This window comes from Rhinatrema bivittatum, chromosome 8 (genome assembly GCF_901001135.1).
Source record: "Rhinatrema bivittatum chromosome 8, aRhiBiv1.1, whole genome shotgun sequence".
NCBI lineage: Eukaryota > Metazoa > Chordata > Amphibia > Gymnophiona > Rhinatrematidae > Rhinatrema > Rhinatrema bivittatum.
Window position 1 is genome coordinate 122,252,736 of NC_042622.1, and position 14,129 is coordinate 122,266,864.

The 14,129-nt window shown below is 42.1% G+C and overlaps 1 protein-coding gene across 1 annotated transcript in view; it reads left to right on the forward strand.

Annotated features, from left to right (window-relative positions):
• The window catches only part of BRINP1 (BMP/retinoic acid inducible neural specific 1), a 251,185-nt gene that overhangs the window by 27,710 nt on the left and 209,346 nt on the right, over positions 1-14,129 (forward strand). The window contains exon 2 of the mRNA XM_029613795.1: positions 1,491-1,758. Coding sequence (XP_029469655.1) covers positions 1,541-1,758 — 218 coding nt within the window. The 5' untranslated portion in view covers positions 1,491-1,540. The remainder of the gene's footprint in view (positions 1-1,490; positions 1,759-14,129) is intronic.

A 14,129-nucleotide genomic window follows, 5' to 3' on the forward strand; every position in this document is an offset into this window, starting at 1 on the left:
TTATTTTTCACACTTCCAACAGACCAATCAGAACTATTCTCCAAGCGAAACTATCTACTCATCCTCTAAAACACATTAAACATGTATCCACCAGAGACCGCTCATTCTCAATAGCTGGTATCAAAATCTGGAACAACATGCCATTGGACCTGTGTCTCGAATCCTGCCACAAAACTTTCAAACAAAACCTCAAAACATGGTTGTTTGAACAAGCCTTCTATCAATGATTTATCTCTACCCTTAAACCCAGCAATCCCATATTTTCTCATTCCCTTCTATCCCTACCTGATCCCTCTCACCTCTCCCCCTGTCTTTCAAACCGATTTATGGAATCTAATGTGACTTAAGACTGTGCCTTCGTCAGTTTAATGATACTGTGTAAAGCCAGAAGTTTAATACATTATGGTTATTATAGCTAATGAAGTTAGCAGATTTACCTTGAATGCCATTATTTTTATTATTTTTATAGACTGTTGCTGTTTAATGGAAAGCCTGTTTCTGATTCTTGTTCTCCTATGTAAACTGTTATATGTAAAGCCTGTTGCTAAGTTATTGTTCCCTGTAAACCGAGGTGATGTATAGCTATACGTACCTCGGTATAAAATATTCTATAAATAAATAAATAAAAATAGTAGTAGTGTTTGTAGAATATTGGCGTGCATTGGGTGCCATAATACAAATTTCCCATTACACAATCTTGACAAATTAGTAGGCAAATTGCAATAAAACTGTTGCAACAGTTTATTTGTACTTTTTATGAAGTTGATGTCTTAATGGTTTCTGAGCAGGTCATACACCTTTCTGAAGCACTTAGCTTTCTACTATGTCAAATTGCTCAGGCATAAGCTTCTACTACTGCCATTACTATTAGTTCTTTATATAGCGCTATCAGATGTATGCAGTGTTGTACAGAAACAAAAGAGACAGTCCCTTCTCTGTGAAGCACACAGTCTAGTTAAAGCATATAAACAGCAAAATGTCACGCTTGGGTTAAAATCAACCAGGTTTGATGGAATCTAATTCAGGAAAGGGACTATTTATCTAATAAAGCAAAGTCTCTACCCTCTGAGGGTCTGTAAAAGAGAAACAAGAAGTGAGGTGGGTCAGTGGGTGTGTGGAAAAGTGGGAGAGACTGTGCTGGGGATCACAGGCTGGCAGTCGTCCGGTGTGCACAACTTACTTCAGCCCCAGGGCTGAAGTAAGTTTTGAAACAAGAAAAAAGTAGGGGGAAAGGGTGGGGGAGGTAAGGGAAGGGAAGGTGGGGTGGGGGGGTAGGGAACGGGGGAAGGCAGCGCAGCTCGGCGCGCGCCAACCCCTGATTTTATAACTTGCAGGTGTATATGTGTGCACGCCGGGTAGTGTGCGCACATGTACGCCCGCGCGCACCTTTTAAAATCTACCCCATAGTGCATTGCATTAACTGGTTCTGCTTTCCACTTCACTGTGCCACCCCTAATTCTCTCTTTCTCTCTTTCTCTCTCTCTCTCCAGGACTCCATAGAATGGAGCAAGAATGAGAGGAAAAAGGCCGAGAGAAAAGCATGAACTGGAGGTTTGTTGAGTTCATCTGCTTCCTGTTTATATGGGACCATATAACAGTACAGTCCTTACACCAGGAACCAGCTGTTGCCGAGCAACATGTCTCCAAGGAATTTGATTGGCTTATTTCAGACAGAGGGCCCTTTCACCACTCACGGAGCTACCTATCCTTTGTGGAAAGGCATCGTCAAGGATTTACAACCAGATATAAAATATACAGGTGAGTGCTGTTCCCGAGCTACACTGTAACAAGCAGGAAGTTTTACAGCAGAATCTGTGGAGTTGAATGTCTGACATAGTAGAATAAAAAGCTAGAAAAATGACAAATGGGCTAAAGAATGACTGAATCAATCCTTCTTCTCATTCAAAAGTGGACCAAATAATACTGTTTGTTGGTGTAGGTTTTTCTTTTTGCTGACTGATTGTAATTTCAGATACTCAAAAAGCAGATACAAATGGTTTGTTGATTCAGGTAATTGAGAAGGTCTCCGGGGGTATGCCTCGGATTGGCTTTGTAGCAGTTCTGTAAGCAGAGCATAGAAAGAAGGCACAGGGTGCGATCGATTCATGGTTTTCGACCTCTGTTATATTTTCTAGTGGACAATTGATGCACATTAATAGGGTTAGGGGGCAGTAGTTGCTTCTTTTGCTCCTGCGTTTATAGTTGAAATCAGGGTTCCTTTACCTGGTGGCGAAAAGCACATCTGCATAGCAGAGGACCCATTGCATGAGCACATAAGTCTTTGCCCCATGACTACTGGCCAATGCCCCATATCTCAAGCAACAGAGAACACCTCTCTGCTTCCTGCTCCAGACTTCCCCTTCTAGGCAATATTATCATTTAGAGACAGGAGGAAGGGGATGAGCCTGGAGGAGACACTATAGAATATGGAATAGCCACTCTGCTCCCTAATCCAGCGCCTCTCCTCCTGTTCACAGGGACTAGAAGGGGAGAGAATATGGCTGAAGTGGACAATAGAGCAAAGAAGAATTCAGTTTTTTGTCTGCAAATTTCTGTTTCTAATTTGTGGTCACTTATTTTGTATTTGGTGAAGGTATGTGTGGGTAACCAAAATGAAATATTCTTCTAATGTAATTTTTGTGCAGATATCTGTAGCAGTCTTGCTTGTTCTGTTTTCCTAATATGAGATGTATTGATGTTCTAAGAACTGGTGGAATATTTGCAGTGTTGTCTTTTCAAAAGATTGTTGATGTTTGAGTTCTGGAAGTTAATACTGTTTTGGTATGGCTGGTTTGCTGCTGCATATAAATTTTGGTTGATTTTTTTTGCATTGTTTTGTGTTAATTCATAAATTGGTTCATAACTTTAACTGACTTTTTAATCCCAGTTAAATGACATAAACCACATCTGTTAATACATTACCATTGTTTAAGGTGTGTATATAGATAGAAAATCTATATATATCACATACTATATACATATATATAGTATATGTATATATAGATTTTCTATCTATATATAGTATGTGATATATATAGATTTTCTATCTATATACACACCTTAAACAATGGTAATGTATTAACAGATATATATATATATATATATATATATATATATATATATATATATATATATATATATATATATATATACATATGTTATTTTGGTATGAATATTGCCTGCATATATAATCCTTGAGAGAAGGACGTTGTTGGATACAAATTTAGAAACAGCACTTGCATTAAGAGTTCTACATTTTTTGTGGACAATTCTTCTTTACGTAAGATTGATACTATGTTTCATTTTCAGGGATAGACTTTAGGTTGTTTATAAGGATAGGATATTTTATTTCATTATTATAGAAATTTTGATACTTTGTTTCAGTATTGTATAGACTAGTATTTTAATTGATTAGGATGTGTGTGTGTGTACGAATGTGTGGTTAAATGCATGATTTTCAGGTGGTTGATATCTCAGTAGTATTTTAATATGCATATATAGGGGTAGATTTTAAAAGGGTGCGTGTGGGCGTACATGTGCACGTGCTACCTGGCGTGCACACATGTACACCCTATTTTATAACTTGTGTGTGCAGATGCGTGCAAGGGGGTGCACAATTTTGCACCTTGCGCGTGCTAAGCCACACTGCCTTCCCCTGTTCCCTTCCCCCTAGCCTGACCTTCCCACCCCTTCCCCTAACCTTTCCCCCCCCAGCCCTACTCTAACCCCCCCCCCCCGACCCTTGTCTTACCTTTTGCGCTTGCCTCCGGGCCATAAGCACGTGCGGGCGGCCCATGACTCACACGCCCGGGCAGGGAATTTTATAACTTACGCGTGGCGATGCAATTGGCCGGTCCCCAGTTCCCTCCCAGTCTGCTCCAATTAAGGAGCAGACTGGGAGGGAACTTCCCTAACCCTAACCCTAACCCTATCCTTCCTACCTTTTCCCCTCTCCTCCCTGACCCCAAACCTAACTATACCTAGCCCTTAATTTTCTATTTTAATACTTACTGCTCCTCCAGAGCAGAAGTATCTTCCATGCGTCAACTGGCTGCCAGCACGCGCTTCCCCGGGACATCGGCTAATGGTGCTGTCCTGGCCCGCCCCTGGGCCGCTCTTTTCAGCAGTCCCGGCACTTCAGTGCATAACAGGGGTTACGCACGTGGCTGGGCCCACTGTAAAATGTGTGTGGTGCACGCAAAGCCCGGCCGTGTGCGTAACCCCTGAAATTTATGCATGTGGCCCTTTTAAAATCAGGCCGATAATTCTTTAGTGGTCCTTTCCTCATTCTATATTAGAATGCCTTTGTTTCTTTTGACTGTTCTTTTGATTGTTCTGAGAGAGGCGATGGTAGGGTAATAATAATTGTTGAGTTTAATTATCAAAATCTCAAAGGGAGCCCTTAATACCATGCTCATGCCTGTCTGTACAGGATGGAAAGAGGAAGTCACCTCATACTGGGCCTCATTTTCTAAAGTATCGCAGGCCTGCGATACTTTAGGAAATGAGGGGCGGGGGGCCGAAATGGGGGGGGGAGGCCTGCGCTAGCCGGCAGCGATCGCACCGTTGCGGTGTGATCGCTGCCGGTTTTGCACCCAATAGCGCCACCATAGGAGGTGTAGCTATTGGGAGCTAATGCGGACGCGAAAAGGGCCTTACCTTTTTGTCGTCCGCGGCGGCTTCGCGGAGTCGGCCCCAGTGATGCCCCAACTCCTCCTCTTCCGGGGCCGACTCCGCCCCCATTTTGGTATCGCACGCGAAAAGGGACATTTCGCGTGCGAAACGTCCCTTACCGCGTGCGATACATTTAGAAAATAAGGTCCACTGTGCTTACATGGGTCTGCACAGGGAAAAAAAAGGTAGAGGTATGCTTACTTCTGCCCACATGAGCCAGGAGGAGGAGACGGTACGTAGCTGTCCTCCCATCAGCTCGCACAAAGGAAGAAAGCTGCAGTATCAGGCTAGCAATGTCAAATTAAAGTAGGCAGAGGGGTTGGATGGAGGGTAGTGCTGGGGATCAAGGAAATGATGGAAGGTGGTGGTCAATGTGGAAAAAATAAAAGGGGACCCATCGACAAAAGTTCTCCCCACCCCATAAGTGATTAAAGTGTCCTTGGTTGAAACATCATAAATGCCTTCACTGAGAACAGGTCCAACATAGTGGTCAGTCTTATTTCCTTTCTCAGCATGGATGTTTTTATTTTTGAGAAGGAGTTCTATTCTAATAGGTGATAGGGATGTGCATTCACTTAATTTGTTTTCCATTTTTAGTGTAATTGTTTTAGTGTTCACTAAAAGAATGAATGCATACTAAATTGAAATAGTGCACACTGCATCAAAATAGTGCGTGCTAAATGGATTTAGTGTGCACAAATCAAAACTAAAATTAAAAGAATAATAAAAAAAGACACAAATAGGGAAAATAAACAAAATAAATATGAAAAAAAACCAACAAAAATTTTCACTTGCACATCCCTAACAGCTGATGGAAGATGGACTGGGGATGCGCAGGTTCAGTTCTACAACTATCTTACTGTGGATGGCTTAAAATGCAAATATACTCAAGTGACACAATCTTTTCATTCCTTTAATAAATGGGCATTCATAAGTCATGGTGAAAATCACTAAAGGCTATATATTTGTTTTTCTTAAATCACCCCTAAAGATTTACTGATGGCCCATATCAATGTCCAATATTTCATTAAACAAAAAAAAAATGTTATGAAAAAATCATCATTGGAGTTTGCACAAAGATACAGCTCAAACTCTAAGTTAGTACTCAGTGTTGCAAATTTATAAATCATATGGCATGAACATAAAATAGCACTTATATTTTCTTGCAAATGTAGCTTAAATGTAATCCCAAAGTGAAATATCTCAAACCATGTGTGTAAACACAGCTCGGTAAGTCCAACATTTAATCCAGCATTCGACATAGCTTTGTTTCGGTGGCCATTCTTCCTGCTTCGGCAACTCTGTTGTAATGGCTGCCATGAACATCCCGCACTGCAAAAAGCATTAAAAAGATGCTACTGAAATATCACATGACCATCTCAACCAATCAAAAAAAATTTTTTTTTTAAATGGACCAGTCATACAAAAAAATGTGTATAACATCATCTACAATCCCCAACCAAAAATTACAGATATTATTCTACCCAAAGAATGAAATAACTAAAGTGTTAGACCAAATTATTCCATTCCATGTGCATATTTTAGCCACCAGGTGAAACTGTATCCTCTCGAAAAATCCATCATTGTTTATGTTCTGTCAATAATCAAGTCTCCTCCCCCCCCCCCCCCCCCCCATTTTTATGAGTAAAACTCGGTCAAGGTCAAACCATAAAAAGTCTTGAAAAGAATGCCCCATTTCCAAACAACATGTTACAGCAGGAGCAGATAATTCCCTGATGGTAATATAGCTCCAATGTTCTATAATTCTAATCTTTACTATCCTCTTCATTTTCCCTACACAAAGTAAATCACAGGGACATTGTAAAACACAGATCACAGAACTTGAAACAAAATTTGTGGCCTATCTTAATGTATATTTCTTCTTTGATACTGGATGTAAACAACATCACATATCACACGTAAATGTGCACACACTACAGGAACCTCCACTTCTGTGGCCCCCTCAATGATGGCAACTCAGTATAAGACCTAAAGTCTGAAGTAACCAATGTGTTGTGGTGATCATTACCGCATGTATAAGCAACATGAGGAAAATCCTACAAACATGAATGGATCCTCAAAATATGCCAGTGATGACAAATAATCAGTTTTATGCCTACAGCCAAATGAGAATAAGGAAAAATACATGAAGTTCTCTGCTTGCAGTGAACATGCTGTAACATTTATGTTCTATCAGAATACAGCATGCACTTAATAGCTTTCTTCACCAAAGAGGAAGGACAATCATGCTGAATAAATCTGTCGTACATATCCAAGGGTTCCTCTTTAGATTCAATGTGAGAAGAACATAAGCACCTTAATCTTAAAAATTGTTTGCCTGGCAGAGATTGTTTCAAAGCCAGTGGATGGCAACTATCGTATCGTAACAAATTATTCCTGTCAGTTTCTTTTTGATAAAAAGTACTAGTGAAAACATGATTTGAATATTGAATCAAGATAACAAGAAAAGATATCTTAGCGGTATCACATTGTAAAGTAAAATGTAAATTACTGTCACAACCATTCAACCAATGATGAAAATCAATAAGCTGTTGAAGGAAACCAGTCCACACCATGAATATATCATCTTTGTAGTGCTTTCAAAGATGAATAAAGGATGAAAAAGGAGATTTCAAAAAATGATGTTCACAAAGTTTGCCACATACAGATTATCTATACCCAGAGCTATTGCATCTGCCATAGTTACCCTTTTGATTTGGAAATAGAAAGACCCACTGAAAGTAAAAAAAAATATTTAAAATGGCTAATATAGCTAGTCTCTTTATATTTCCTATATTCTATATTTTTCAACTTATCACAAATAATTTCCAGTATCCCCTGTTGGGGAATGTTGGTATATAAAGCCTCAATGTCTAAAGTAACCAATGTAGATTTTGTTTATTTGGTTTCAAGTTCAGTTATAAACATATGCATGGAAGAAAAATGTCTCAAAACTGAAATTCTGGGTTATGATGGGAGCTTGTCTTGGGGAAATGAGTGCATTTAGCCTGCCTGTTTTCCCTATGCAGAATTAAATGCCTTACTGATATGCTAATGACTCAAACTCTATCCCTCTAACATCTCTAGTACAAATTCCATCTGAGACACCTATGGAAGGAGTGGGACCACTCCCATAGTGAACTGATCCTTCAGTAGATCCACCAGAATCTTTTGGACATCTCTTAATATCCTAGGATTTATCGCATCCAGTCCCCATGGCTTTGTCCATTTTCATTTTTTCTAGTTCCATCTAGCAAAAATTCTCAAGAAACACTAAAGAATGAAGGCATTGTATCTCATAGTCTTACCTTCTAGGCTTTGCAGGATACTTTTAAAAAAGAAACAATTCACAGAGCTTATCTTTGAAAATTAGCTACAATATCCTTGGGTTACATAAATACCCTCAGAACTTCTATTTCCATGGGCTGCTGAAAACTGTTCTTATTTTATGATGACATAAATGTGCTAAAGTGTGCTGAGTCTTGCAAAATCAACTTCATGTATAAAAATAGAAACTTGTGATTGGCTGAAAATAGATGCTTAGCTTAAGGTTGAATTTTCAAGGAGTTTCACATGTAAAAATAGAATACATATGCATAAGTAATACGTATGCGCGTAGAAAAAGAACATAAAAAGTGCTATGCTGGGTCAGACCAAGGTCTATTGAGCCCAGGCCAGTATTCTGTCTTCGACAGTGGCCAGTCTGGGTCACAAGTATCTGGCAGATCCCCAATGGTTGATCTAATTCTTAAGTGAGGCTTTTCAAAGTCTTGCTGGCTAATAACTGTTTATGGACTTTTCCTTCAGGACCTTGTCCAGTCTTCTGTTGAACCCCACTATTTTGCTATGACCATGTCCTCTGGCAACAGATTCCATAGTTTGTGCTCTGAGTGAGGAAATACTTCCTACAACTTGCTTTAAATCTACCGGTTACTAGTTTCATGGAGTGTCCTCTAGTTCTAGTGATGTTTGAAAGGGTAAATAACTGTTCCCTATTTACCTATTCCACCTCATTCATGATTATATAAATCTCGATCATATCTCTTCTCAGTTGTCTCTTTTCCAATCTTCAAAGTCCTAATCTGTTTAGCCTTTTTCTCCATAAGGAAGCTTTTAAATCCCCTTTATCATTTTTGCTGCCCTTTTTTGGAATTTTTCTATGTCTGTTTTGTCTTCTTTGAGATGGGGCAACCAGAACTGCACACAATAAGCTGTTTTATAAATGTCAAGAGTATGTTTTTATAAATGTCAAAAGTTTGGTTTTAACATTTGGAAAACCAGGGCAAGGGTTCTGAAGTACATAAGGTAGTTGCTATTTCGTAAGAGCTAGATTTGTATACATTACCAAACTTATTTGTACATTTTTACACTTGCTTATTGATTCGAGGAAGTGAAATCAGATTTGGCTATTGTCTGCAGGTTTTTGGGTTGGGAGAACTGGATAAACCTTTTTGGGGGTTCAGGGTGAAGTGCTAGAGTGTACTGATGAACTGGAGAGACTGGGTGAACTCTCAGAGGAAAAAGCAAATTGGTGATTCTACGTATGTGCACAGGTAAGTATTTACAAAATGATATAAGTGCATACCCTATAAAATACTTGACTTGCATTTAATTCTGTGTGTTTATTCATGGAGGGGTACATTTTAAGACCCACGCATGGGCATACATGCACAAGCATTTGTTCGCACGCGCACATGGATGCAGCAATTTTATAACATACACTCATATATGCGTGTATGTACATATGTGTATTAAATAAGCTATACAAGCGTACATGTATGCACAATTTTATATTGACACCCTCATCTTCACGCAAATGGCGACTTGCGTGTGTAAGTAGGGGGAATTTAAGTAGATATACTCACCGGCGCAATTACCAGTTTCCCCAGTTCATTCCCAGTTCATCCTAGTAAAGCAGAGGACTTCCTAAACCCCCTAGCTAACTTGCCTTCCTTTTACCCTATTAGCCCCGACTCTTAAAACCCTGCTGACTAGCATCGTTTTTTTGTTACATGACTTATACGCCATCCATAAGTAAAGTTATGTAGTAGGGGACCATGGCACACGCTTGTGCCTGTGCTAACTTCATTTTACAGACTTGGCCCACCCAGACCCCATCCATTCCCCACCCCTTTTTGGATATTTCTGATCTGTCCGCGTAGTGGGAGATATGTGCATACTCACGCAGGTTTTAAAATCTGCACGGCGAGCACCGGGCCGAGTCACGCGCATATCTCCCAGCTTTGGCATGCATGAGGGTTTTAAAATCTACCAGTCTGTCCCAATTAACTCTCACATAAAGAATATATTTTCTTGCATTGGAAAGATTCACATTTTCTGAAACATATGGATGTCATTTTCAAAAGGATTTAGCATGTAAAACTGATTTTTGGGCACATAAATGGACTTCACTCATGTGAATGGGCTTTTGGAAAATTACTACTTTTACACATTTAACTTCTTTGAAAATTCACTTCATATGGCTGAATTTTCAAAAAGTTTTACATGTATAAATGGGCTTTTGAAAATGGTTACGATATATGCTCCTTTAACAGACATAACTCCTTTGAAAATTCATTTCTATGTGTGTTCTTTTTCTGTAGAAATATGAAGTATTTTATAAAATTGTGCAGCTTTGGTCACATAGTTTATAAGATAACATTAATCTCTGCACATCCACCGACGTGCACAAATGCTGCATCGTGGATAAATTTGAAAGGTAGGATCCCTGCTTCCTAAATTTAGGCACTCAGCTATTTTTGAATTTCATCCTCATTGGCATTAAAATTTTGAAAAGGGAGTCTCTCATCCCCCACCTCTACCTAGCAGCAAGCTTGATATCAGTCTGGCCTTGACCCCTCACTACTTACATTACAAAGCTTCAGAGTCACTGCTGGGACAATAAAGTAGGGGTGTGCATTCGTTTTGAACTTAAATGGAAAACGCAACTTATTTTTTTTTTTTTTAACTTAAAAAAGTGATGAGGCGTAAACGATCGGATTTCCAACTTATTCAACATAGCTATGTTGAATACGTTGGAAATCGCGATTGTTGATCTAAATAAAAATTTAAACCCCTCACCCTCCTTAATCCCCCCCTCCCAAGACTTACCAAAACTCCCCAAGCTGGCCAAAAGTTCCGTGAGGGTCCGGGAGCAGACGCGTGGGGAATCACGTGACGTCCGCGTCACTCCGACGTGACGCCGACGTCACGTGGTCCATCGCGGTTCCGCTCCCGGACCCCTCGTTGGGCCCAAAAGGCACTTTTGGCCAGCTTGGGGGGGCCTCCTGACCCCCCCAAGCTGGCCAAAAGTGCCTTTTGGGCCCAACGAGGGTCCGGGAGCGGACCCGAGGGGAATCGCGTGACGCCGCGTCACTCCGACGTGACGCTGACCTCACGTGCTCCTTGCAAAGGAGTTCAGAAATGGCGTCCTGACCCCGCTGGACCACCAGGGAGTTTTGGTAAGTCTGGGGGGGGGGGATTAAGGCGGGTGAGGGGTTTAAATTTTTATTTGCACATATGGACATAGACTCAACTTATGGAATTCTCCATATGTCCATATTGACCGCAAATGATCCCCCCTTTCGACTTATGGACTTATGAACTTAAACTTTTGGTCTGCACATCCCTACAATAAAGCATCAAAAAGCAATATAGTTACATATGTGAAAATAATTCAAAGTTTTCCCTTTTGTCTGATAATCTATTATCTGTGTGGCATCCCAAGAAATGTGTATGTGTGAAAATGCTCTGGCTGGCCTTTAACTAATCTTCTGGGAAGAGAGGCTGCTGCTCAGTATTTGAGCCATTGGGTGGCTATGGTAGGTTTATGGTTTATGCAAACCCTCTTGCTCTGCTTGAGTCTGAGGCTAAAATCTGTAACCCTGCCGCAGAAGAACCAAATTGGTCCGCAGGGTCTACCGAAGTCATCTCTGGAGAAAAGCTTTGTTCTCAGCAATTTGAAGGTCATTGAGCCATGCAGGAAAACTTAATAAAAAATCCATGGAGGTCGATATTCAAAAGACATTTAGATGGCAAACTGAAAAACTACAGCCTTTGGGGCGGATTTTCAGAGCCCTGCTCGCGTAAATCCGCCCAAAACCGGGCGGATTTACGCGAGCAGGGCCCTGCGCGCCGGGAAGCCTATTTTACATAGGCCTACCGGCGCGCGCAGAGCCCCGGGACTCGCGTAAGTCCCGGGGTTTTCGGAGGGGGTGTGTCGGGGGGCGTGTCGGGGGCGGGCCCGAACCGCGCAGCGTTTTCGGGGCATGTTGGGAGCGTTCCGGGGGCGTGGCTACGGCCCGGGGCGGCCCGGGGGCATGGCCACGCCCTCCGGACCCGCCCCCAGGTCGCGTCCCGGCGCGCAGGAGGCCCGCTGACGCGCGGGGATTTACGCCTCCCTCCGGGAGGCGTAAATCCCCCGACAAAGGTAAGGGGGGGTTTAGACAGGGCCGGGCGGGTGGGTTAGGTAGGGGAAGGGAGGGGAAGGTGAGGGGAGGGCAAAGGAAAGTTCCCTCCGAGGCCGCTCCGATTTCGGAGCGGCCTTGGAGGGAACGGGGGTAGGCTGCGCGGCTCGGCGCGCGCCGGCTATACGAAATCGATAGCCTTGCTCGCACCGATCCAGGATTTTAGCGGATACGCGGGGCTCCGCGCGTATCTACTAAAATCCAGCGTACTTTTGTTTGCGCCTGGAGCGCAAACAAAAGTAGGCTATTCGCGCTCGTTTTAAAATCCGCCCCAATAAGTAGAGATGATGAGCGATATACACTAGTGGTGAGTAACCACATATGGAGGAGGTATAGCGCCAAAGAGTTCACGGATCCTTGTGATGAAATAATCAAGAAAGATGAAGACTTGGATCAAGAGTTTTCAAATTTTATTCATACAAGCTCCAAGGCTGAAGGTATGCCAGGGAGTGCCACGAAGTGTGCCATCTTGCTAAATCGATCCACAGTCACCCAGATGGTGTTCATTCCTCCGGAAGTAGGTAAATTGACTACAAAGTCAGTAGCGATGTGCGACCAGGGCCGATCCGGAACTGGAAATGGTTGAATCTGACCCCACGGTTGTCCAGGAGCAGGTTTGTTCTTAGCACAATTGGTGCAGGATGCCACGTAGGAATAGGTATCCTTTTTGATAGAAGGCCACCAATACAGCTCCTTTATCTTGAGCAGGGTACGGGGTTGACCAGGATGGCCAGGCAGCTTGGAATTGTGCACCCAAAAGAGCACTTTCTTCCTGAGTTTCTTTGGAATGATAGTTTTTCCGGTGGGCACAGACTGTGTGGATGCCAAGAGGATTTTCTTCGGGTCAATTATGTTCTATGGCTCATCAGGCATGTCCTCTGAATGAAAAGAGCATGACAGAACGTTTGCTTTGGTATTTCAATCTCCAGGGTGAAACTTGAGCACAAAATCGAAATGATTAAAGAATAATGACCATCTGGCCTGTCTGTAATTCAGACGTTGTGCGTGGTGGAGATACTCTAGGTTTTTATGATCCGTGAATACGGTTATTTGATGTTGAGTGCCTTCGAGCCAAGGCTGCCATTCCTTGAATGCAAGCTTTATTGCCAAGAGCTCTTTATCACCGATCCCATAGTTTTTCTCGGCAGGAGAAAATCTTCATGAGAAGAATGAACAGGGATGCAAGGCTTTCGAGTCTCCTGTTTGGCTTAACACAGCCCCTACACCCACATCTGAAGCATCAACTTCGACAATAAAGGGCTTGTTGGGGTCTGGATGCTGCAGGCACGATTCTGAGGAAAAGGCAGTCTTCAATTTCTCGAACGCGGAAATGGCCTCTGCTGACCATTTTGAAATGTTGGCACCCTTGCGGGTCATCGCAGTAAAGGGTATGGTTAAAGAAGAGTAGTTCTTTATGAAGCTTCGAAAATAGTTGGTGAATCCCAGGAATTTTCTTAACGCCTTCAGGCTGGTAGGTTGGGACCAATTCTTGATACTTTCAAGTTTGTGAGGGTCCATTTGGAAGCCTTCTTTAGACATGATGTAGCCTAGAAAAGGCACTGAGTCTTTGTGAAATTCACACTTAGAGAGTTTGCCGTACAGCCGGTGTTTGCAGAGACAGTGGAGTACTTGCTTAACATCTGCAATGTGGGTGTCCAAATCCTGGGAGAAGATGAGTATATTGTCCAGGTAGACCACAACGTTCTTGTACAGCAGATCCCGCAAGATGTCGTTCATCATATTTTGGAAAATGGCGGGTACATTGCACATCCCGAACAGCATTACAAGATACTCGAAGTGGCCGTCTCACGTATTGAAGGCTGTTTTCCATTCATCACCGCTCTGAATGTGAATGAGGTTGTAGGCCCCCTTTAGGTCAAGCTTTGAAAATATCTTGGCCCCTTGCAGCCTGTCAGACAGCTCCGAGATTAATGGCAAGGGGTAACAGTCTTTGATCGTGATTTCATTTAGACCTCGGTAATCGATACA